This window comes from Apostichopus japonicus, chromosome 17 (assembly GCF_037975245.1).
Source record: "Apostichopus japonicus isolate 1M-3 chromosome 17, ASM3797524v1, whole genome shotgun sequence".
NCBI lineage: Eukaryota > Metazoa > Echinodermata > Holothuroidea > Aspidochirotida > Stichopodidae > Apostichopus > Apostichopus japonicus.
The window spans coordinates 1,386,227-1,409,839 of record NC_092577.1 but is presented as its reverse complement, the minus strand read 5'-3'; the positions used below and the strand labels follow the sequence as shown (position 1 = coordinate 1,409,839).

At 38.7% G+C, this 23,613-nt stretch overlaps 1 protein-coding gene across 1 annotated transcript; it reads left to right on the top strand.

Moving 5' to 3' along the window:
- The first annotated feature begins 7,646 nt into the window (after window positions 1–7,646).
- On the top strand, window positions 7,647–23,355 carry LOC139984508 (uncharacterized). Its single transcript, XM_071998424.1, has 5 exons — window positions 7,647–8,095; window positions 12,063–13,437; window positions 15,370–15,436; window positions 15,936–16,119; window positions 18,508–23,355. The coding sequence occupies exons 1-5, from the start codon at window positions 7,879–7,881 to the stop codon at window positions 19,605–19,607; spliced, it is 2,943 nt and encodes a 980-aa protein (XP_071854525.1). The 5' UTR covers window positions 7,647–7,878; the 3' UTR covers window positions 19,608–23,355.
- Window positions 23,356–23,613: the final 258 nt, after the last annotated feature.

Here is a 23,613-nt window from a genome sequence, read left to right as displayed (position 1 = left end):
TGGATATATCTCATACTTGCTATGTTGATGTTTCATAGTGGGAAGGTGTGCCTTTCATTCTTGGACACTGACCTTATAAATTTTAATGAGGTTATGAGGTCAAACGTGATAATTTTCACATTCCAATCGTAAGTGATATTGTAACAGAATCTTCGTTTGGACCATCTGGACTCAAAAACTTCTGGGCCCATTTTTGGGCTGGGTGGGCCGAAATGTTACTTTCACCTTGAATGTATTCTGGGACATACGCTTTGGGCAAGAATTTGTGGGGCCCAATATGTTTGGGCTCATATTTTCTTTATAGTGCAATAACTCCACAACCTTAAGTCGGATGGTACCCAAACTTGTGAATTATAACTGGTTCATGTAGGCCTTCATCTTTTGAGACCATCTCGTTCAATCAGATTAAATCCAAACTTGGAGTACAGTTAGTTGTTGCATGAAGGTTTTACCTCTATGGTTGCTGGTACATTAAAGGCATTGAAGACTCGCCCCAAACCGCGTGCGGCCCTCTGAAAAAGTGAACTTTTCATTGCTTGCAAGTGACGTTTTTTTAATGTTGCTATAAACTGCGAAACGTGATACCCTGTTCTCTTTTATCTGGACCTGAGATGTCTATGGCTGCTATGTACACTGCGTCGTGGGTGTTGACCGTAGCTGCATGTATTGATTGTACACTAGTGTCTAATTACCGACGGTAGCAAGCTTTGTGTGTGTTCTGGGATCGATGGTGGTGTCTTAACACTTCTGTTACAACTCATTCGAAACTAGGTCAGATTATGATATGATATTGGGTGATGATATACAACACTTAAGTTCAGCCCACTTAAATAGTTAGTATACCTAACAAGGACCGTTGGCTCTTGTTGAATATTACCAAGCTTTGCAAACGAAACCGCAACGGATCAACTGCAGCACTAGTAGAAGATCATCAAGCACTTATCCACGGGAAAGAAAATGTTTCAGATATCCGTAAAGTTGGAACCAGGGTCACCATTACATGATAACACTTTTAACACAGGTAACGGTTCCGCGAATAGTCTAGTTATATTGTATAAAAAATGGCCTATTAAACACCAGTTAGTACCGTTATGCGCTAAATAATGAAGTGATTAAGACTTCTCTAAATAGATGAGCGACGAAGCATTACTCAAAAGGTAGAACAGGATAAATAACCAAGGGTTATTATGTAAGATCAGTTTTCTGTCACACTAATTAGCGTCAACTCACGACAACTCAAGACAACTCAAGACAACAGGTTTAAAATAACATCAAATACCATCAAATACAATTGATGTTATCAGAGTATATCTGGAAACACGTTTAAAACTGACTGGAACCAGCGTGCATACAGATCTTTCACGGGAAAAAATGTTTTTGTCGTAAAAATCGCCAACTTTTTCCTAACGTTGAATTAGACGACGTGATGCTATTGCGCTTGCGCAATGCCATCGGACCGAACCATTATAATATGGATGGGTTTGTGCTAGGTTTGGAAAGTACCTTGTGTACAGTGTCGGTAAGGTGGGTTGTCGTAGTAATAAAGCACCAAAGTATGGTGAATGAACTCCAAATCAAATTATTTAATGTTTTAAAATAATGAATACTTCTTATTATTTTTCCATTTTAATTTACATATGTTATTATTAATTTTACAGAGTCTTGCTTACTATCATTTTGCCCGGTTTTATTATTCTCTCCGTCAAATCATTGAATGTTTTTAAAATAATGAATACTTCTTATTGTTTTTCCATTGTAATTTACATATGTTATTATCAACTTAACAGAGTCTTGCTTACTATCATTTTGCCTGGTTTTATTATTCTCTCCGTCAAATCATTGAATGTTTTTAAAATAATGAATACTTCTTATTATTTTTCCATTGTAATTTACATATGTTATTATCAACTTAACAGAGTCTTGCTTACTATCATTTTGCCTGGTTTTATTATTCTCACCGTCAAATCATTGAATGTTTTTAAAATAATGAATACTTCTTATTGTTTTTCCATTGTAATTTACATATGTTATTATCAACTTTACAGAGTCTTGCTTACTATCATTTTGCCTGGTTTTATTATTCTCTCCGTCAAATCATTGAATGTTTTTAAAATAATGAATACTTCTTATTGTTTTTCCATTGTAATTTACATATGTTATTATCAACTTAACAGAGTCTTGCTTACTATCATTTTGCCTGGTTTTATTATTCTCTCCGTCAAATCATTGAATGTTTTTAAAATAATGAATACTTCTTATTATTTTTCCATTGTAATTTACATATGTTATGATCAACTTAACAGAGTCTTGCTTACTATCATTTTGCCTGGTTTTATTATTCTCTCCGTCAAATCATTGAATGTTTTTAAAATAATGAATACTTCTTATTGTTTTTCCATTGTAATTTACATATGTTATTATCAACTTTACAGAGTCTTGCTTACTATCATTTTGCCTGGTTTTATTATTCTCTCCGTCAAATCATTGAATGTTTTTAAAGTAATGAATATTTCTTATTGTTTTTCCATTGTAATTTACATATGTTATTATTAACTTGAAATGGGGGTGTAGGCGGTTTTACACTATCTAACGCAACGTAGTGGCCAAGAACCTGATGTATTTTTAAGGGAGGGCCCGAAGAACATGAACTTATAGCATGCCCATCATGGTGAAACATAATTGCACCTATTAGGTGAATTGAGTGTACTTTTAATAGTAAGAAAGACTAGCGTAGGTAATTCTTATGACCAACTAGACCGGTTTCTGCTCTCAACTTTTATAGGAGCTTCATCAGTAGTAAGCCTTTGAATATTTTATATTCGGCATGAGCGTCTCGTTCTCAAAATGCATCTGTTTTCTGTGCACGAGTTTTTATGGACTCATAGTTCATCTATAAGAGCATCTAAAAGAGCTTCGTGTGAACCTTGAGAGTCAGCTGATTCTTCGTTAGTACGAAACCTTGAGTTAACAAGTAAATCTTTGAGATTTTGGGCCCTTTTGTAGGCTAGAATCGGTTCTTTTGGAAACAGTTTGGATAATTCCGCGTGTTTCGAAATTAAGTGCCAATGTTTCAAAAGTGCTTTCTTCAAATGCGTGGTTTTGATGTGGGGTGTATAGGTAAGCTTGAACACCAGTGGTGGTTCCTGGATTGGTAGTGAGGTAATGCCTACGGTTTTCAAATTGTATGCCTTTAGTGGCTGTGGCAATTTGCTCTTTCTTATAGTTACGGAGTAACAGTTTCTCTGTGAACGCATTCTTTTTCTCTAAGAAGTCAGTCTCGTTGTTACAGAGACGTGCGTATCGTAATATTTCCCCTTTAATGAAGCCTGTAAAAGTGGCAAGTGGGTGTGCAGAGTTTCTGTCGAGGTATTGGAAGGTTTCCGTGGGTTTGGTGTGGACTTTAGTGTCTAATAACCCATTGGTTTCGAACCTTGTACCTTTGAAGATTTTCAAATCTAGGTATGTTACCTCGGTGTTTGATATTACTACCGTAAACTTTAAGAAGCGGTGAATTTCATTCCACCTTTTCACTAAAAGTTCAAGTTCCTGATGTGTACCGTCGTAGAGCAATAGAATGTCATCTCTATAGCGGAGCCATTTTAAGATTTTATTATCTGTCGGTAAAATCTGGTTTTCAAGTCTATGCATGACGATATCGCAGATTTCCGGAGAGGCTTGGCTACCCATGGCGCAACCGATCTTTTTAGATAGAATTGTTTATTGAACTCGGAACAGTTTCTTGTTAAGATGAGTTCAATTAGTTTGCGCATGGATATGGAAGATATTTTATTTATTCCATATTCGCTTTGTTCCGTCTTTTCATAGACTTCTTGACATATATGTAATGCCTCCTCTTGGGGAGTATTGGTATACATGGCGACGACATCGAGTGTAGCAAGTACTGCCATTTTTGGTAACGGGGTGGCTTCCAAAATTTGCAGAATGTGATTTGTGTCTTTCACATAAGTGCTTTGTTTTATTACAATAGGAAGCAAGAAATAGTCCACAAATTCCGATATTTTTTTCGGTCGGTGATCCGTTTCCACTTATTATCGGTCTACCGGCAAATTTTGAGTTAGCCGGGGTGCTTTATGAATTTTTGGTAGCACATATATGACCGGTGTGCGGATTTTGTGGCTATATGGTGACAAGTACTCGAAGGTGCTTTTATCGATCTCTTTTGCAGAGAACATATCAATTAGTGTTTCCTGGGCTAAACTTTTAGTTTGAAACGTCATATCACTTTTTAACTTTCGTAGTGGTGACTAGCTAATTGCCTTTCAATTTCGGCTTGATAGTCTGAGTGATTTATTAAAGCAATGCCTCTACTTTTATCGAAGGGTTTGACAATAATAGAGTGGTCGTTTTTAATTGCATTTAGTGCAAAACGTTCCGCCTTATGCGTGTTGCTATTGGCGTTTCGGATAGTAACACTTGCCATTTCGGTTTGTGTTGCTTCCAGATAGTCCTCTAGGTTTTTACTAAAAGTCATGTTAGGTGACCATGTGGAGGGTAGACGGAATTTTGTAATCCCTTTTTGCATTTTATTCTGCATGATGAAGCGGATTCTCATTTTTCTTTTAAGGTCTTTTAATGACTTGAGAAGATCACTTCGTTTAGGTTTTACTGGAGTTGCTATGAACTTCAGACCTTTTCCCAACGCAATAAACTCTATATTGGACATGTTTCTGTCTGAAAAACAGTCATTAAAAGTAGTTAAGTAAAATTAGATGGCGCTCGTCGCCTTTTGCCAAGTTACCAGTGTGTGGGCACCATTCTCGATTGAAAAAATACACTTACCTGTAGTGTAATGGTTCGGTCCAATGTTTTTGCGCAAGCGCAATGGCATCACGTCGTCCAATTCAACGTTAGAAAAAAGTTGGCGATTTTTACGACAAAAACATTTTTTCCCGTGAAAGATCTGTATGCACGCTGGTTCCAGTCAGTTTTAAACGTGTTCCCAGATATACTCTGATAACATCAATTGTATTTGATGGTATTTGATGTTATCTTAACAGGTGCGTATCCAGGGGGGGGGGGGGCGTTGGGGGCGCGCGCCCCCCGGGTAAGAAAAAGAGAAGAGAAAAAAAGAAGAAGAAAAACGGAAAAAGAGGGGGAAAAGAGGATGAGGAGAGGAAGGAAGAGAAAAGAAAAAGAAGAAAGAGAGGAAAAGGAAAATAGGAGGGAGTAAAAGTAAAACGCGAAGACATCGGGAAGAGAAAGAGGAACAGTGACATCATTACAGCGCTGCAGGGTAGCCAGTGACGGATCAATGATTTCGTAAAAGTGTGACTCACCCTACCCCTTACACCGACAACTCCCGTTTCCATTTTCCTCTCTCACTAATGATCTATATATATACTATATATGGTCTATCATAACGTGTGTGTAGAATTGTGCTATGAAACCAACTGTGGCTGGTCTCGAACTCGACCGTGTCGTCGGGGAACATGACGCATTTTGGGATGGGGGCGACCGCCCGCCACCCCCCATTCAGCATTTATTTAAATGATATCGCTAAGTAATTTCAAAATAGAAAGTGCTTAGAGGCAACTTACAAGGCCTGGGAAGTGTCATTTCCAGCGATCTGGGAGGCATTTTCGGCCAAAATTTTCTTGTACGCTTCGCGCCAACCTATGGTGGCGCTACGCTTAGATAATTTGCCTGCAGGCTTCGCCCCTCCCTTGGCAAATTCCTCGCTACGCGCCTGTTCGAATTTGTAACGCAAACAGCAGATATCACATCATATCAGTGAGCATGAAAATGGCGTTCCAGGATGAAAAGCCTCAAAACTGTCCGACTTGCCTGAAAAAATAACCAAAAATTTTCTCGCGCTTCGCGCGCGTTCAACGTGTTCATATCAATATCATATAAGCAAGCATCGGGTATTATTACATCGCATGCCATCATGTACAGTACGGTCCGTTAAAATTGCGCAGTTTACCGCGGGATGCTAATGTAAACAACGACATGTCTCATATAGATGTATAAAAAGCATGGAGGTCCAATTATGTCAAAACTCTCTTTTATATTAGTAATGGCGAATTAGGGCCTGCACCCCCGCCGCGCAGTGGCGGAGCGTCCGTATGGTCAGGGGGCGGATGCCCCCCCCCCCCTGACGGACTCAAATGGACTGCTGGCGCCTTTTTCAGCTCTTTACCACTTTTTACTGATTCTAGATTATTGACTTTTTTTATTGCGCTCTCATCTACTTATTGACATTTGTCACATTTTGTTGGTGTAATTTGGCGATGACACCTTATTCTTCGTTTATCTGCAAATTAGCCAGGCCCGGAAAGGGTCATTTCCGGCGATCTAGGGAGTATCTTTACTCAAAAATTTTCTGTACGCTACGCGCCAACCAGTGGTGGCGCTCCGCTTAGATAGTGTCGAAAGCGCCCCTACAGACCATTCTCGCCACTCCTGACCAATACCCCTAGCTCCGCCACTGGCGCCGCGCCTCCTACGCCTATGTGTGTAGTGTTCGGTTTCGGAAATATCTGCTATTTTTTCATTTCCTTCAACCAAGTTTTATAATAGCCGTTGTAACAGGTTTTAATATTTCTACACCAATAAATTAACTGTGTCTGAATTTTAGAAAATTTCTGACCAACATTCTACATCACACTTCCCTCTACTCGTGCAATTTTGACCGGTCTGTTAGGGGTTGAAGGAAGTTTTTTCTATATTGGTTGTCCATAGATGAAATTTTGTACAACATTATGGGTATGTTTTGAAGTGAGTTTATTCACGAGAAATGTGAATTTTCAAATTCTGAACAAATATGGGGCTTAAAACCTTGAAAAGTGGGGCTGACGGGTATTGTGGGCCGCGACGTAGAATCACCTACAAAAGCAAAGACCCACAGGAGATGCGATCAGGTCGAACATGATGTGTGCCGGGTTGACAATCTTCAAAAAGGTTATGGATGGAAAAAAAAAACTTTTAGGAAATACTTGGTTCTCAGGCAAAATGTGTACATCTGGTTGGTCATTTCAAGCCCGAGAAGTGCCGTTTCCGGTGATCTGGGGGGTTTCAAAACAAGAAATGTTCTTGTACGCTGCGCGCCAACCGATGGTGGCGCTCCGCTTAGATAGTAATTCGCGCCCCCGGGTTAGAAAATCCTGGATACGCGCCTGCTTAAACATGTTATCTTGAGTTGTCGTGAGTTGACGCTAATTAGTGTGACCCGCCTTGGCTATTACTAACGTAAGTCCATGTACACCACTGAAACCGGGGTCGGCATAAGTTTACACAAGGACGCAGACATGTTGTTTATCCAGGAAATGCCTGCGATTGGCTGAAACCCTAAATCTTTTCTGAGATCTATTTTGATTGGTGCTAACATTCTGTGACAACGTCGTAGTGCTTAGAGCAGCAGACGACACCCGTTACCTGGCAATAACCGTGCCTGTAGCCTAACGTGATAGCTATATTCCCGTCGAGCAGCATTAGGCTCTGTTCCATGGAGAATTCCGTGGTTGCACTGAACTAAACATTTCCCCACATTTCCCATTTCTACATTCACTTATAGCGTGTAGTAATAACGTTAGGCCATATGAGACAAAGCTTGCACCTTGAGCTGTATTAATAAGTAAGATTATGTAGAAAGCCTGCCTTCATTCAAGAGAATAAGGTTGAAAGTTAGCATATTAGCACTATTTCGTAGGCCTGAAGTACCAGTACCTTCTTATGCCGTTAGTTCCCATGTCCGAACCGACCAATCTTTCACGAAGTCACTAACACTGTTCTCGAACTGTTACAGAGAAATATCAATATAGTACCACCCTGGAACACATCACATGACCCTCCATACATGGTACGCGCGCACCCAATTGACATGAATCCTCCAGATTCATTTACCTCGTTGAAGTTTCTATGGTGATGATACACAATACTCAGCAAGGAACCGTTCGGCTCTTGTTAAATATTACCAAGCTTAGAGTTAGAAAAAGAAATCGCAAGACGAAACGGATCAACCGCAATATTAGAGGAAGATCATCAACCGAGCACTTATCTACGGAAAAGAAAATGTTTCAGATATCCGTAAAGGTGGAGCCGGTGTCACCATTACATGATAACACTTTTAACACAGGTAGCGTTTCCGCGAAATGTCTAGTTATATTGTATAAGTATAACCAATGTCTCCGGACAAATAATATGTTCACAGAATGACCCCACTTTAAAAACATACTTTCCTGGGAATATACTTGATTTTGTATACTGCATGGCTATGAATAATTCAGTGGTTTTAGAGGCAGCTTCAATAAGTGATATGATAAGCGTGAACGTTTATAATACTTGAAATTCCTTGATCACAGGCCTGGCATCTCAGATAATTTAATAATTTTATTCGCTGTATTTTACATGGGAAACGCCTCTGAAATTTTTAATACTGTAATGTCTGTATATAGCACTTATCCTCCAAGATTTATCTTGATATTAGTTGGCTCTGTATATCTTCGGCAAAAATCCTAAAATGTTCTTAACTCGAAGCATTTGAACATCATCCTGGAAACAGAGAACCACAAATACTCAAAAAGGCCCTCAAGACTCCACTATTCCTGTAAACGTATTTTGTAACCCTTAATGTCGATATGAAATGTGGAAGGAGGATTGGATATATCCAAAAGAGAGCTAGATTTGGCTCAGTTGTCCAGAGGAATTTTATTCACAAGAATCTCTGTCAATATAAATTAAATTGGGGGGGGGGGGGGCGATCAGTGAGGTCAGGAATAATTGTGGATAAGGATTATGTTCCTAGTGGAGGCGATTATAGGCGTTTTGAAAGCAAGAAAAGTGATAGTCATACAGTAGTTCTAACTTTAGGAGGCATGCTAAGGTACATAGTTTCATGGATAAGCTGAAGATTGTCTTTACCAATGCTAGAAAATGTATTCGTAAAAATTTTGCTGAATTTACTGTGATTCTTGAGGATCTGAAACCGTATGTGTTTGGTATCACCGAATCTTGGTTAAGGGAGGACATTGATAGTGCTGAGGTTTCTCACCCGGGGTATGTTGTGTATCGTTAGGACAAAAGGGATACTCATAACGGGGTTGGTGGGGAAGTTTTACTGTACAGTATGTTAGGGATGACATTGTAAGTGTTGAGAAATCTCAGTTGCAAGGGGCTTTTGTTAATTCTGTCTGGTGCAAGTTGTCCACAAACAAGTCCAAGAGGTCCAGGGACATTATCACTGTGGGTGTTGTTTACCGCTCTCCTAACAGCAGCGATGATAATGATGTTGTGCTGTTTGATTCAATTCTAAGAAAGGCTGCTAAAGGTGATGTTGTTATAATGGGCGACTTTAATTTTCCTGACATTAATTGGATAGATGGTTCTAGTAGTAGGAAGGGTAGTAATTTTCTAGATGTTGTGCAAGATTGCTTTTTACATCAACATGTTACTTTCCCTACTAGTGGGGATAACATCCTGGATCTTGTTTTGAGTTCTAATCCAAGCAATGTTGTTGATTTGACGGGTCTAGGAAAACTAGGAACTAGTGATCATGACATACTAGCTTTTGATGTTGTTTGCAAAGTCGTCAATTCTGTTAGCAATGAAAAAGTCCCTGGTTTTTTTAAGGCAATTGAAACTTTACTAAAGGGTACAGATTAGATTAATTTGTTTAGAGATACAGTATGAGTGCTTCTCAGTCTTGGATTTGTTTTGCTGATAAATTAAAGGTCATTATGGAAAATCATGTTCCGTGGAAGAATCGTCGTCGTAAAAGCAGTGTGCCTCATTGGATGAATAAGAAAGTTATATGTGCAATTAGGCAAAAACGAAGAATGTGGAAGTTGTTTAGGAGGACTAAATCTGAATCTGTTTTGGCCAAGTTTAAAGTTCATCAGCTGAAGGTACAGTAGAATGCTTAGTCTTTCATGCAAAATTGAATTTCGAAAAAAAGCATTGCCCTAAAAATTAAGGATAACCCAAAGGCCTTCTTTTCTTATGTCAGGTCAAAGCAGAAAGTTCAAGATGCAATTGTTCTCTTAGGGCACCACGGGCTGATAATATAGTTACTGATAGTCAGGATCTTGCAGATCTTTTGAACAACTATTTTGTGTTGGTTTTCACAAGGGAAGATACAGTACGAGTAGTATTCCAGATTTTCAGGGGGGCAGTGATAGGCCTAAACTGGATACGGTCTTATTTTCGGATGAGGTTGTCTTAAAGGAGCTGCTTTGTCTAAATGTTTCTAAAGCTTCTGGACCGGATGCAATCCATCCGTATTTGTTGAAGACTTTTGCACACCATTTCTGCGTTCCACTCTCGTTGGTTTTTAGTAAATTTATGGATGAAGGTTATGTTCCTAGGGACTGGAGATGTGCTAATATTACCCCAATTTTCAAGAAGGGTGATACTGGTAAGTCTAAGCCCTGTAATTATAGGCCTGTTAGTCTCACTAGTGTAGTTTGTAAGGTCATGGAGTCTATTGTTAAAAAGTCTATGGTCTGTCACTTCAGCAGTCAGTCTTTGATCAGAGAGTCTCAACATGGCTTTTGTCAAAAGAGGTCTTGTCTCACTAATATCCTTGAGTTTATGGAAGATGTAACAAGCTCACTAAATAGGCAGAAGTCTGTAGATGTTGTGTTCCTGGATTTCCAGAAGGCCTTTGATAAAGTTCCCCACCAGCGTCTTTTACCTAGGCTGAAGAGCATGGGTGTCATAGGGAATTTACTGTCTTGGATCGGGAATTGGCTTGGTAATAGGGAACAGAGGGTGGTAATTAAAGGCTGTGCTTCTTCTTGGCAGAACGTTACTAGTGGTGTTCCACAAGGGTCTGTATTAGGTCCCTTGTTGTTTGTTGCCTATATAAATGACATTGACGGAGATATTTTGTGTACAGCTAAGAAGTTTGCTGATGACACCAAATTGTATTCTGAGGTCTGTTCCAAAAGTGATTCTGAGAAATTTCAAGTGGATTTGGATAAGATTTTTTCCTGGTCTTTGGGGTGGCATATGCTTTTTAATATTGATAAATGTAAGGTAATGCACATTGGTAGTAGTAACCAAAAGTTTACATACAATCTTAATGGGGTGGAGTTACAGGAGGTCTCTGTTGAAAGAGACCTAGGTATCTACATTGACTCGATCATCTCTGCAGCCTTCTAAACATTGTCTTGAAGGCTCTGCTAAAAGAGGTAATAGGGTTTTAGGTATGATCAAGAGGAACTTCAGTTTTCTGAAAGAGGACATAGTAGTTAGGCTTTATAAGCAGTTGGTTAGGCCTCATCTGGAGTATGCTGTGCAGGCTTGGAACCCTTATTTTGCTAAGGATAAGGAAGTACTTGAAAAGGTCCAGAGAAGGGCTACTAGGATGATTAGTTCCTTAAAGAGGGTTCCTTATTATAGGCGGTTACAACTGTTGAATCTCACCACACTGGAGCTTAGGAGGTTACGTGTGGACTTGATCCAGGTTTTCAAGATTGTGTATGGTTTTGACAATTTATCCTTTGCCGACTTTTGGTTCCTTGCTTTAGCAAAAGGAACCTTTGCAGTCAGGTTGGCGTGTGTGTGTGTGTGTGTGTGTGCGTCTGTGACACTTGCTTGGGTACGCTCTATCTCAATAAGGGAATGTTGGATTGAGGCCAAACTTGGACTATAGATCCCCCATATGGAGAAGGTGTGCCCTATTGTTTTTGGTGCCCACAAAGGTCCCCAAAGGTCAGTTATGGTCTTAAGTTATGGACTTAAGTGTCCCTCCTGATCCTTTTTTCTACTAAACTAAAACTAAACTAAAAATTGTAGTTGGATTTGTGTTCCATTTTAGGATTGTCCGGTGACAATGTGAAACTTACATTGCAGAGAAAAATATTCCACATTGCTAATTGAAAAGCCCATCTCAATAACCTTGTTAATAATTTCACATCAGTGAAAGAACTTTCCTAATCACTTAAAAATAGCAAGGTTCAGAGCAACTCTACATAGTCCTAAATGAAATATTCTCATTTAAAAACTGCAATATTCTGAATCAGTTTTTTCCTTCACATAATTTAGGATTCACCATGCTGACGGTATTGTCTGTTTCACCTTGATTTTCCTTAAATTCTCAGTATCACAGGGACTGTCCTCTGGACACTTTGCTCACTCACACCACCAAGGACATCAACAGGATGTTAAGAAGGAAGAAAAGGAGTCTGTGAAACCAGTTGATACCTACTCATGTCATCTGTTACTCAGCAAGTATGCCCACACCTACGCTGATAGTTTGAAGAGGAATGAAAGAAAACACACAGGAGAGAAACCTTATCAGTGTAACTACTGTGACAAAAAGTTTGCTGAATCTGGACATAAGAGGAGACATGAAAGTACACATACAGGAGGGAAGCCATATCAGTGTAAATACTGTGACAAATGGTATGCCCACGGTGATAATCTGAAGAGGCATGAAAGAACACATACAGGAGAGAAGCCTTATCAGTGTAACTACTGTGACAAAAAGTTTTCTCAATCTGGACATATGAGGAGTCATGAAAGAACACATACAGGAGAGAAGCCATATCAGTGTAAATACTGTGACAAATGGTATGCCCACGGTGATAATCTGAAGAGGCATGAAAGAACACATACAGGAGAGAAGCCTTATCAGTGTAACTACTGTGACAAAAAGTTTTCTCAATCTGGACATATGAGGAGTCATGAAAGAACACATACAGGAGAGAAGCCTTACCAGTGTAGCTACTGTGAGAAAATGTTTGCTGAATCAGGAAGTTTGAATAAACATGAAAGAACACATACAGGAGAGAAGCCATATCAGTGTAAATACTGTGACAAATGGTATGCCCACGGTGATAATCTGAAGAGGCATGAAAGAGCACATACAGGAGAGAAACCTTATCAGTGTAAATACTGTAAGGAAATGTTTGCTGATTCTAGAAAAATAAGGAATCATGAAAGAACACATACAGGAGAGAAGCCTTATCAGTGCAACTACTGTGACAAAAAGTTTTTTCAATCTGAACATATGAGGAGTCATGAAAGAACACATACAGGAGAGAAGCCTTATCAGTGTAACTACTGTGATAAAATGTTTGCTAGATCTGGACAGTTGAATATACATGAAAGAACACACACAGGAGAAAAGCCTTATCAGTGTAGCTACTGTGATAAAATGTTTGCTAGATCTGGACAGTTGAATATACATGAAAGAACACACACAGGAGAGACGCCTTTTCAGTGTAGTTACTGCAAGAAAATGTTTGCGTCATCTGACAGTTTGAGGAAACATGAAAAAATACATACAGGAGAGAAGCATTATCAGTGTAGTTACTGTGAGAAAATGTTTGCTCAATCTGGAACATTGAGGGCACATGAAAGAACACACACAGGAGAGAAACCTTATCAGTGTAACTACTGTAAGAAAAAGTTTTCTCAATCTGGACATATGAGGACTCATGAAAGAACACATATAGGAGAGAAGCCTTATTAGTGTCACTACTGTGACAAAAAGTTTGCTCAAGCTTCTAGTTTGAAGAGACATATAAAATCATACACAGGAAAAGCCTGATCGGTGTGCTTTCTCTGAAAATATGTTTGTATTATGAGGACACTTGAGGGGACATGAAAGACCACACACAGGAGAGAGGTCTTATCAGTGCAGCAGCTACTGTAAGAGAATGTTTGCTTTTTCTGGACATTTGAGGACTTATAAAAGAACACACACAGAAGAGAAACTTTTTCAATGTAGCTACTGTAAGAATTTAAGCTTCTGTATCTGGACATTTGAGGACACATGAAAGAACAATACAGGATAGAAGCCTTATCATGCAATGTAGCTATTGTAAGAAAATCTTTTTTGTGTTTGAAAATCGGAGGACACATTAAAACGTGGCATATCAACTCTCTACTTTTGCATTATATTTTCAAACCGCCCAACCTGAGGGTAGCGACAAACTAACCCACGTCCACACCCCAATCTTAACTTGTTTATACAACAACATCCCATCTATTAAGGTTCATGCCCCACCTACAGTAATCCAGTCTGGAGATTTTCAAAACCCCATGTGGGGTGGATGGGTAGGGGAGCATCCAATATATTTGCCTGTGAAGTGCGTTTCTGCACCTCCAAAATGCCTTGCCATCCCAAGTCTACCTGAACAATCCCTTTACAGTTTGGAATTTCTAGACCCACACTTTAGGTTCACACCCACTCCCCATTACCATGGTATATATGTTTCAGGTTGCTTACTCCTATTAGGGTCTATATCAATCCGCCCATATGTTTCCTGTATCAGGGATAGTGGCAAAATGCAATAAGTGGACATCTTTCTTGATGTGTTATCAATTGGGATCTGTATTTTTTTGTGGCTCTCATGATGAATAGCATGAATGGAAGTACATGTGGTGCAAATATTGGGTCGATTGAGACAATTTTAGACCCCTTTTGGCCTTCCAGGAGCAGCGTCAAAATTGTTTACTACTGAGTGAAGAGGTTTGTTTACAAGTGACAAAAACTTCAGGCTCTGATAGCAAACTATCTACATAGTCATGATACGGAAAATTGATGTTGCCATGAGAGGCCAACATGTCACCTATCCAGTGATGGGCAGCGTTAAGCTAGTGAAAACTTCTATCTAGACTGTAAGACCACATTAACTTTTGTGGTTAAGTGTGAAGGTCAATGGGGCTTTTAATGGGCGTATGCTACCTTCATATTGCCTTCAGGTGTCGCACCACAATAAATTGTTGCATGGTTTATGTCACTTTCATTCTTCCCCATTTTGACATCATCTGTACTTTAAGTTAAGGACTTGACATGAAGGAAGAAACGACAATGATGGTAACTGATAATATGCTTAAACAAGCGTTCACATTTGGTTGTTTTAGCTCTTTTCCCGGACGATATACTTTTCGAGCGCAGACACACTTCTCTTATTGTGGTGTGGTGCCTTCTATGGCTAGCCACATGTGCAATAATTCGAGGAAAAAAAGCGAGTTTATCGCCGTTTAACTCTGTTTTTCGCTCGACAAACTGAGTTTATAGACTGGATACTAAACAGAGATTATCGATTAACTTAGTTTATTGAGCGAAAAACATAGATCCTATTTGATAAACTCGGTTTATCGCCGACAATCTTAGTTTATCGAGGTAACCCTGCTTTTCGCTCGATAAACTGAATTTATCGCAAAAAACACGGTTATCCATTCGATAATCTGTGTATACCGATCGAAAGACAGAGTTTATCGGCGACAAACTCTGTTAATCGAATTATTGCACATATGGCTTGCCATAGCATACTGCAAAGAAAAAAAACAGAAGCGCTTCTGGTAACGGAAGCGTAGAAGGTACATGTTAATTGACGTGATGAGATGCAACAATTCGTCAAAATTACATCAATCTGAAAATTGCAATTTTGTCAGCCAATATGAAAACGTCCAAATAAGCAAAACCATGAAATTGACGTATTGCTGTGATCTCATCAAAATGGCAGAAGCCAAGTTTTCGTTTTGACTCCATCATACCAACTTATGAAAGTGACAAAAAAAAATTTGATTATTACTGACGTTTTGTCGCGTTGCACAAAGCCATCAAACTGTCAACAAGTTTAAACTTGACGATTTTGTCAATAGGTATTAACCCATCAAAATATCATAAATCTCACGTTTTGGCTAGATACACTTAGACTAAACGTCAGTTTTCAGATTTATCATGGCATTTTGACGCATTTGGTATTATAAGGTCAATTGTCATATTTTTGTTACCATGAAGAGGTGATTCATTTCAAGAAAACGGATTTTTTTTTCTTCAGACTTTCGACATGTTGACGATTTAGAATATGTAGTCAAAACGTCAATTTTCACCTTGATATATCGACGAGTTGTTACAATATCATCATCAAAATGACAGCCTACATGACTTTTCTACGCTTCCGTAGGTATGCAACCATTCGTTAATTAATTCGTGTCTTCTTCTAGTTCTACCGTAGTCTTTTGCTGCAACCACAATCACAACTTTAGGGCTGCAATTTTCAAATATTGTCAAGTGTAAAAAAAAAGAAATTCGCAAGACGAAACCGACCAAAGGCGAAATTTGCAGAAGATTTACGAGAAACAAAATGACTGAGTTCTCGGTAAAGGTGGAACATGTGAACGATACAACTGTTATCACTGGTAAGGGTTCCGCGAAAAAAACCTGTTTAATACAGTACATGATTCTGGACTACTAAATACTGTAGGTCTAGCAGTAGCATTGTGCGTATTTACTTCTCCTTAAGAGATGAGCAAAAACGCTTTAATGCAAATGAGGAACAGATTAAAAGGCCAAGATTATAATTATAGGGCAATTTTAAGTGATAGCATAATTCTAATAGTAATATATTGTAGGCCGTGGCTATTCTTACGACAACGGCGAATTCATGCGCAGTAAAGTAAATAAAGCAACTGCGCATGTAGTAGGGGTAACCCTAACCCAACCCCTAACCGGAAAATATTGTTACTCCTAGTCGTAAAAATAGTAAGTCCTAGTCGTAAAAATAGCTACGTTGAAGCAACTGCGCATGCGTAAAAGTTATTGTTACGACTAGTCGTAAGAATACAGTAGCCTCTTTGAATATTGTAACACTTTTGTGAGAAGCGCCAGCCATTCAGGGTTCATAGACTAGAGTTAGACTAGTACTAGTAGTATTGTAATTGACAGAGAATGAAGCTATACACATAATCAATCCAGAGAGGTGATGCTATTTTTAACAGTGATATATTGAAAAGAAAACTTCTTACAGTAAGATTAGGTGTGTTGTACTGGATGTATTTTACACACTTGAAGCTTCATGGCAGTGAAGCCTACCAACAAGAATGTTTCTTCCAAGAGCAACCAGAGTAGACTTTCCTGTCCCTCCAAGGTAATGCATTTTATATCAATCCCTTAACATACGTGGTCAACGTGGAAATACCACATGTATACAAGTGATGAACTTTACCCTACAACTTAGCTAAAGACATAATACACAAAAACTACAGTGCATTCCTACCATGCCCTAACAATTGTACTCATTTACAGGGATGAATGTGATCACATGAGTATCCCTAGAAAATATCACACATTGTGTATATCACCATCCCAGGATAAGCCTGATACCACATGCTGATCCATAGGAGCAGCCGCAAAAGTAATAATCTGCCAATAATTTCAACTGGTTTACTTAATGCCAGGAGAGATAACAATTCCAAGGGGATTTAAACTACCACAATGGTTACACACCGTCCAAACTGAACTCGCATTGCTTCACAACTTTACACAAGTTACACTATTAACATTACCAGACCTCCCTGTTTTCCGTGGACTTGCCCCTATAGCAGACCTGTCAACCTGTTTGACCCCAAAATAGGGAGAATAACATTTTTCATGGCCAAAAAATAGGGAGAACAAGAGGAAAATAATGAGGTTGGTAATTTCCAACTGAAATGATATTCTGTAAATACTCCTAAATCAGTGTAGTCTACTTATGCAATACAATGAGAGAATCATCCAATCAGTGTTTCTTGTTGTAGTTTACAGCAGCTTGCTTCGCTTTCTACAGGGTTTCTTTAGTAGGCTTCCATTTGAAACAGGGAACAGTGGACTCTGGGTAATGTGACTTCATGGCTAGTATGCTAGATAGAGTCCCATCAAGCTTGAAACTTGACCTACTGTACTGTCTGTCTTGTTCTTGCAAACTACACTGAATAGCCTTTCCTGTTCAGCGTTACTGTGGGGAATTGCAAAGCGTAGGACTAATTGTTGGCTATTTTCAGAAATGTTGCAAGTGATGAAACATTAAAAAACCGGGAGAATAGAATATGAAACTGGGAGGCCGGGAGATTCAAGCAAAAACCGGTAAAACTGGGACTCTCCCGGTAAAACCGGGAGAGTTGACGGGTCTCATTTAGTATAGGCTTGATTCCATGTACAGTAGGCTACTGTACTATCCCAAGATTAAAATTGCCTACAGAATTGTTACTGGGTTTTTATGAATGTTCCAGAAATAAATTCAAATTAGCAAACAACTCTGAATTTATAATTCAATTTTAGACAAACAAAGACATTTTAATCTGATGACTTTATTCTGCTGTTGGCAGATGCATGCAATTACAAGTTCTCTCAATATTTACACATTCCAATCTTATTGATCCAAAATGCTACGAGGATGTGTCTTTTTAGTAAGTTTGTTTAAAAGCTATCATCATTATATCCAGAAACTCCTTTTTACACCTAAAACTGAAGCTTGAAATAACTTCATGTGTGGTATGCAAATTCATTTCAGGAATTACTGTACTGTAGAACACAGATTTGTGCAGGGCACTGCAGGCTGCATGTGCACAAAGCTCAAATGTCATCTGAAGTACCATATGAAGTTCACAGGAGTGCTAGAACCTTCTTGGTGCTACTGAATAGCAAGATTGAATGCAACTTTGATCTGTAGTCATAAATGAAAATTATCTCTTTTAAAATGTCACATTAAAATATGAACCAATGTCCTGACAGCCTTCTATTTTCACCTTGTGTTTTGCTTCAATTCTCAGTATCGCCGGGACTGTCCTCTGGACACATTGCTCACTCACATCACCAAGGACATCAACAGGATGTTACAAAGAAAGAAAAGGAGTCTGGGGAACCACTTGATAGCTACTCATGTCATGTTTTATTCAGACTGGAGGATAAGGCCAATGATGGAGAAAACTCCTTTGGTGATTCCAAACAAAACTACTGTGACCAAATGTTTGCTCAAGCTGCTAGTTTGAAGAGCCATGAAAGAACATATAAAGGAGGGAATCCTTATCAGTGCAACTTCTGTGAGAAAATGTTTGCTGAATCTAGACAATTGAAGATACATGAAAGTACACACAAAGCAGAGAAGCCTTACCATTGTAGTTACTGTCAGAAAATGTTTGCTCAATCTTCAAGTTTGAGGGAACATGAAAGAACGCATACTGGAGAGAAGCCTTATCAGTGTAGCTATTGTGGGAAAAAATTTTCTTCATGTCGACATTTGAGGACACATGAAAGAACACATACAGGAGAGAAGCCTTATCAGTGTAGCTATTGTGGGAAAACATTTTCCCAAACTGGTTGCTTGCAGGCACATGAAAGAACGCATACAGGAGAGAAGCCTTATCAGTGTAACTACTGTAAGAGAAAGTTTGTTGGATCTGGACAAATGTGGAGACATGAAAGAACGCACACAGGAGAGAAGCCTTATCAGTGCAACTACTGTGACAAGAAGTTTTTTACATCTGCAGAAAGAAGGAGACATGAAAGAACTCACACAGGAGAGAAGCCTTATCAATGTAGCTATTGCAAGAAGAAGTTTGCTCAGTCTGGAACATTGAGGACACATGAAAAAACACACACAGGAGAGAAACCTTATCAGTGTAGCTATTGTAAGAAATTGTTTGCTGAATCTGGACAAGTTAGGACACATGAAAGTACACACACAGGTGAGAAGCCATTTCAGTGTAACTACTGTGACAAAAAGTTTGCCACAGTTGCTAGAGTAAAGAGACATGAAATAACACACACAGGAGAGAAGCCTTATCAATGTAGCTACTGTAAGAAATTGTTTGCCCGGTCTCAAACTTTGAAGAGGCATGAAAGAACACACACAGGAGAGAAGCCTCATTAGTGTAACTACTGTAACAAAATGTTTGCTGATCCTTGGAAACTGAGGATACATGAAAGAACACACACAGGAGAGAAGCCTTATCAGTGTAGTTACTGTAAGAATGAGCCTTTGGACATTTGAGGACACTTGAAGGATCTCACACAGGATAGAAGTCTTATCAATGTAGCTATTGTAAGAAAATCTTTTGTTCTTTTCTTGGTATGGAAATTGGAGGACACATCAAAATGCGGCATTTCAACTCTCAGCTTTTTGGTTCCTTGCTAAAGCAAAGAAACCTATGTATTCAGGTTGGCGTGCGTGTGTGAGTGTGTGTGATGCTTTAGCTTGTATGCACGATAACTCAACAAGGGAATTACCGATCACTCCCATACTTCGTGGGTGGGTGGCCCATAGTGACTAGATGAACCCCATTGATTTTGGTGCCGGCAAAGGTCAGTTAGATGCCAAAAACCAATATATTACAAACAGCAATAACTCCCATTGACAGGGTCCGACATTGTTGATATTTTGGGAGTAGTTGTGAATGGGGTAAGGGATCGTTTCCAAACATAACGTTAATGTGATTGAAGGTCAACAAAGGTTAATTAATTATAAAAAACTAGTATTTTTGCGATAATTTGAGAACGAAATGTCCGATAGGGTTGGGAGGTGCTTCAATGTAATCCAATTGTCGACCCGCATCTGGGTGACCCTTGACCTCAATTTGACCTGTGGTGACCTTTTCGTGTTTTTGGGATTTGTACAGTTTCGATGCTATTTTCAGATTTTAAAGGTACCTTCTGATCTTAAATGTCAATAGGTTGACCCCCGTGTGACCTTTGTGTGCGAAGTTATACGAGGTCAAAGTTAATTTTCAGACATTTAGCCCAAAAACTCCCAGTTCCAAGGTGTGACACGGTTGATATTTTTGGACAAGTTGCAAATGGTATAGGGGAATATTTTTAAACTTTACAGTCATGTGATCCGAGGTCACCAAAGGTCAATTAATGTTAAAAAACTAGTATTTTGGGGGGAGAAAATGGGCAAAGAAAAAATGTTTGAATTTTTATAGTTTGATGCTATATTCACGTCTCACCGAACAAAAATGTCAATAAGTTGACCCAAGGTGACCTTTGTGTGTTAAGTTATATGAGGTCAAAGTTCATCTTCAGACATTTAGTGCAATAACTCCCAGGGCTAAGGTGTGACACCATTGATATTTTGGGACAAGTTGCAAATGGTATAAGGGAATATTTTCAAACTACCGGTCATATGATCCAAGGTCACCAAAGGTCAATTAATGATAAAAAACTAGTATTTATGCGATAACTTGAGAACAAATTGTCTGTTAGGGTTGGGAGTTGCTTCAATGTAATCAAATTGTCGACCTGCATCTGGGTGACTCTTGACCTCAATTTGACCTCTGGTGACCTTTTCATGTTTTGGGGATTTTTACAGTTTCGATGCTATTTTCAGATATCAAAGGTACAGTACTTTCTGATCATAAATGTCAATATGTTGACCTCCGTGTGACCTTCGTGTGCGGAGTTATACGAGGTCAAAGTTAATTTTCAGACATTTAGCCCAAAAACTCCCAGTTCCAAGGTGTGACACGGTTGATATTTTTTGACAAGTTGCAAATGGTATAGGGGAATATTTTCAAACTTAACGGTCATGTGATCCGAGGTCAACAAAGGTCAATTAATGATAAAAACTAGTATTTTTATGATATCTTGAGAACGGACTGTCCGTTAAGGTTGGGAGTTGCTTCAATGTAATCCAGTTTTGGACCCGCATCTGGGTGACCCTTGACCTCAATTTGACCTCTGGTGACCTTTTCGTGTTTTTGGGATTTTTACAGTTTCGATGCTATTTTCAGATTTTAAAGGTACCTTCTGATCTTAAATGTCAATAGGTTGACCCCGTGTGACCTTTGTGTGCGAAGTTATACGAGGTCAAAGTTAAAAAATATTAATGAGGTCACAGGTCAAATGTGAAAAACCCCAAATTGCAATAACTTGGCTACTATTTATTGGAATTTTGGTACGATGATATTGGTAGATAGTCTTCACACACTGATGTGTGTTGCAATTGATATCATTCATATTTATAAGGGGGGGGGGGGGGCTTAGCAATATTTCGTTATGAAAAGTTTGTATGCACGATAACTCAACAAGGGAATGACCAATCATTACCATACTTGGTGCGTGGGTGGCCCATAGTAAGTAGATGAACCCTGTTGATTTTGGTGCTCATTTCATGAATATTAATGAGTTCATGGGGTCAAATGTGAATTACTCTAAATTGCAATTACTTGGCTACTATTACTAGTCGGAATTTCGTCAAACTTGGTATGATGATAATGGTAGATAGTCTTTACACACTGATGTGTGTTGCAATTGATATCAGGGCTTAGCATTACTTTGGCAACAAAAGTTTGTGTGCATACAGTAAATTGCTGTTGTTGTATAGGGCTTTGTTAGAAATTTCCCTATGAATGAAACTAATGAACAACATCAAGGAACCATGAAATGTTTTCATTCTGGTTCATGAAAAAATTCCTTACAGTATGTACTCGATCAAAATCAATGAATGATGCTTATAAAGCGCTGTCTGAAAGCGCTTCACCAAGGAAATGATTACCCTGGTCAATGGTAACTTTTGAATTCTTCACACAAGTGTACCAGACAACCTGGGTGGGGGTGGGGGTGGTGGTGGTGGAGGGTCTCCCATACTGTAGGAGCTGTAAGAATCCATCTTTTATAAGTACAAGTACCTCACAGGTACCTGTTTATATACACGTTGGAAGCGGAGCAAAGAGCTGTTGAACCTGCAATCCTTTGACTGCATTTACTCTTTGTTTTCCTCTCTAGATTAATAGTTCTCCCCAATCTCCTCTTCACAATAGAAAAAAAATGATCATCATCATAGTATACTTATCAAAGTAAGAGATGTAGGATGGAGTGTTTGCATAGTTTACTTATCAAAGTAAGAGATGTAGGATGGAGTGTTTGCATAATATACTTATCAAAGTAAGAGATGTAGGATGGAGTGTTTGCATAGTATACTTATCAAAGTAAGAGATGTAGGATGGAGTGTTTGCATAGTATACTTATCAAAGTAAGAGATGTAGGATGGAGTGTTTGCATAATATACTTATCAAAGTGAGAGATGTAGGATGGAGTGTTTGCATAATATACTTATCAAAGTAAGAGATGTAGGATGGAGTATTTGCATAGTATACTTATCAAAGTAAGAGATGTAGGATGGAGTCTTTGCATAGTCTACATATCAAAGTAAGAGATGTAGGATGGAGTGTTTGCATAATATACTTATCAAAGTAAGAGATGTAGGATGGAGTGTTTGCATAGTATACTTATCAAAGTAAGAGATGTATGATGGAGTCTTTGCATAGTATACTTATCAAAGTAAGAGATGTAGGATGGAGTGTTTGCGTAGTATACTTATCAAAGTAAGAGATGTAGGATATAGTGTTTGCATAGTATACTTATCAAAGTAAGAGATGTAGGATGGAGTGTTTGCATAGCATACTTATCAAAGTAAGAGATGTAGGATGGAGTGTTTGCATAGTCTACATATCAAAGTAAGAGATGTAGGATGGAGTGTTTGCATAGTATACTTATCATAGTAAGAGATGTAGGATGGAGTGTTTGCGTAGTATACTTATCAAAGTAAGAGATGTAGGATATAGTGTTTGCATAGTATACTTATCAAAGTAAGAGATGTAGGATGGAGTGTTTGCATAGTATACTTATCAAAGTAAGAGATGTAGGATGGAGTGTTTGCATAATATACTTATCAAAGTAAGAGATGTAGGATGGAGTGTTTGCATAGTCTACATATCAAAGTAAGAGATGTAGGATGGAGTGTTTGCATAATATACTTATCAAAGTAAGAGATGTGGGATATAGTGTTTGCATAGTATACTTATCAAAGTAAGAGATGTAGGATGGAGTGCTTGCATAGTATACTTATCAAAGTAAGAGATGTAGGATATAGTGTTTGC

Coding starts and splice junctions, on each gene's coding strand:
- LOC139984508 (XM_071998424.1), top strand. CDS start 7,879: ATGGTGATGATACACAATACTCAGCAAGGAACCGTTCGGCTCTTGTTA. Junction 8,096..12,062: donor TGATAACACTTTTAACACAG/GTAGCGTTTCCG, acceptor TTAAATTCTCAG/TATCACAGGGACTGTCCTCT. Junction 15,437..15,935: donor GCTGTGATCTCATCAAAATG/GCAGAAGCCAAG, acceptor GTTCTACCGTAG/TCTTTTGCTGCAACCACAAT.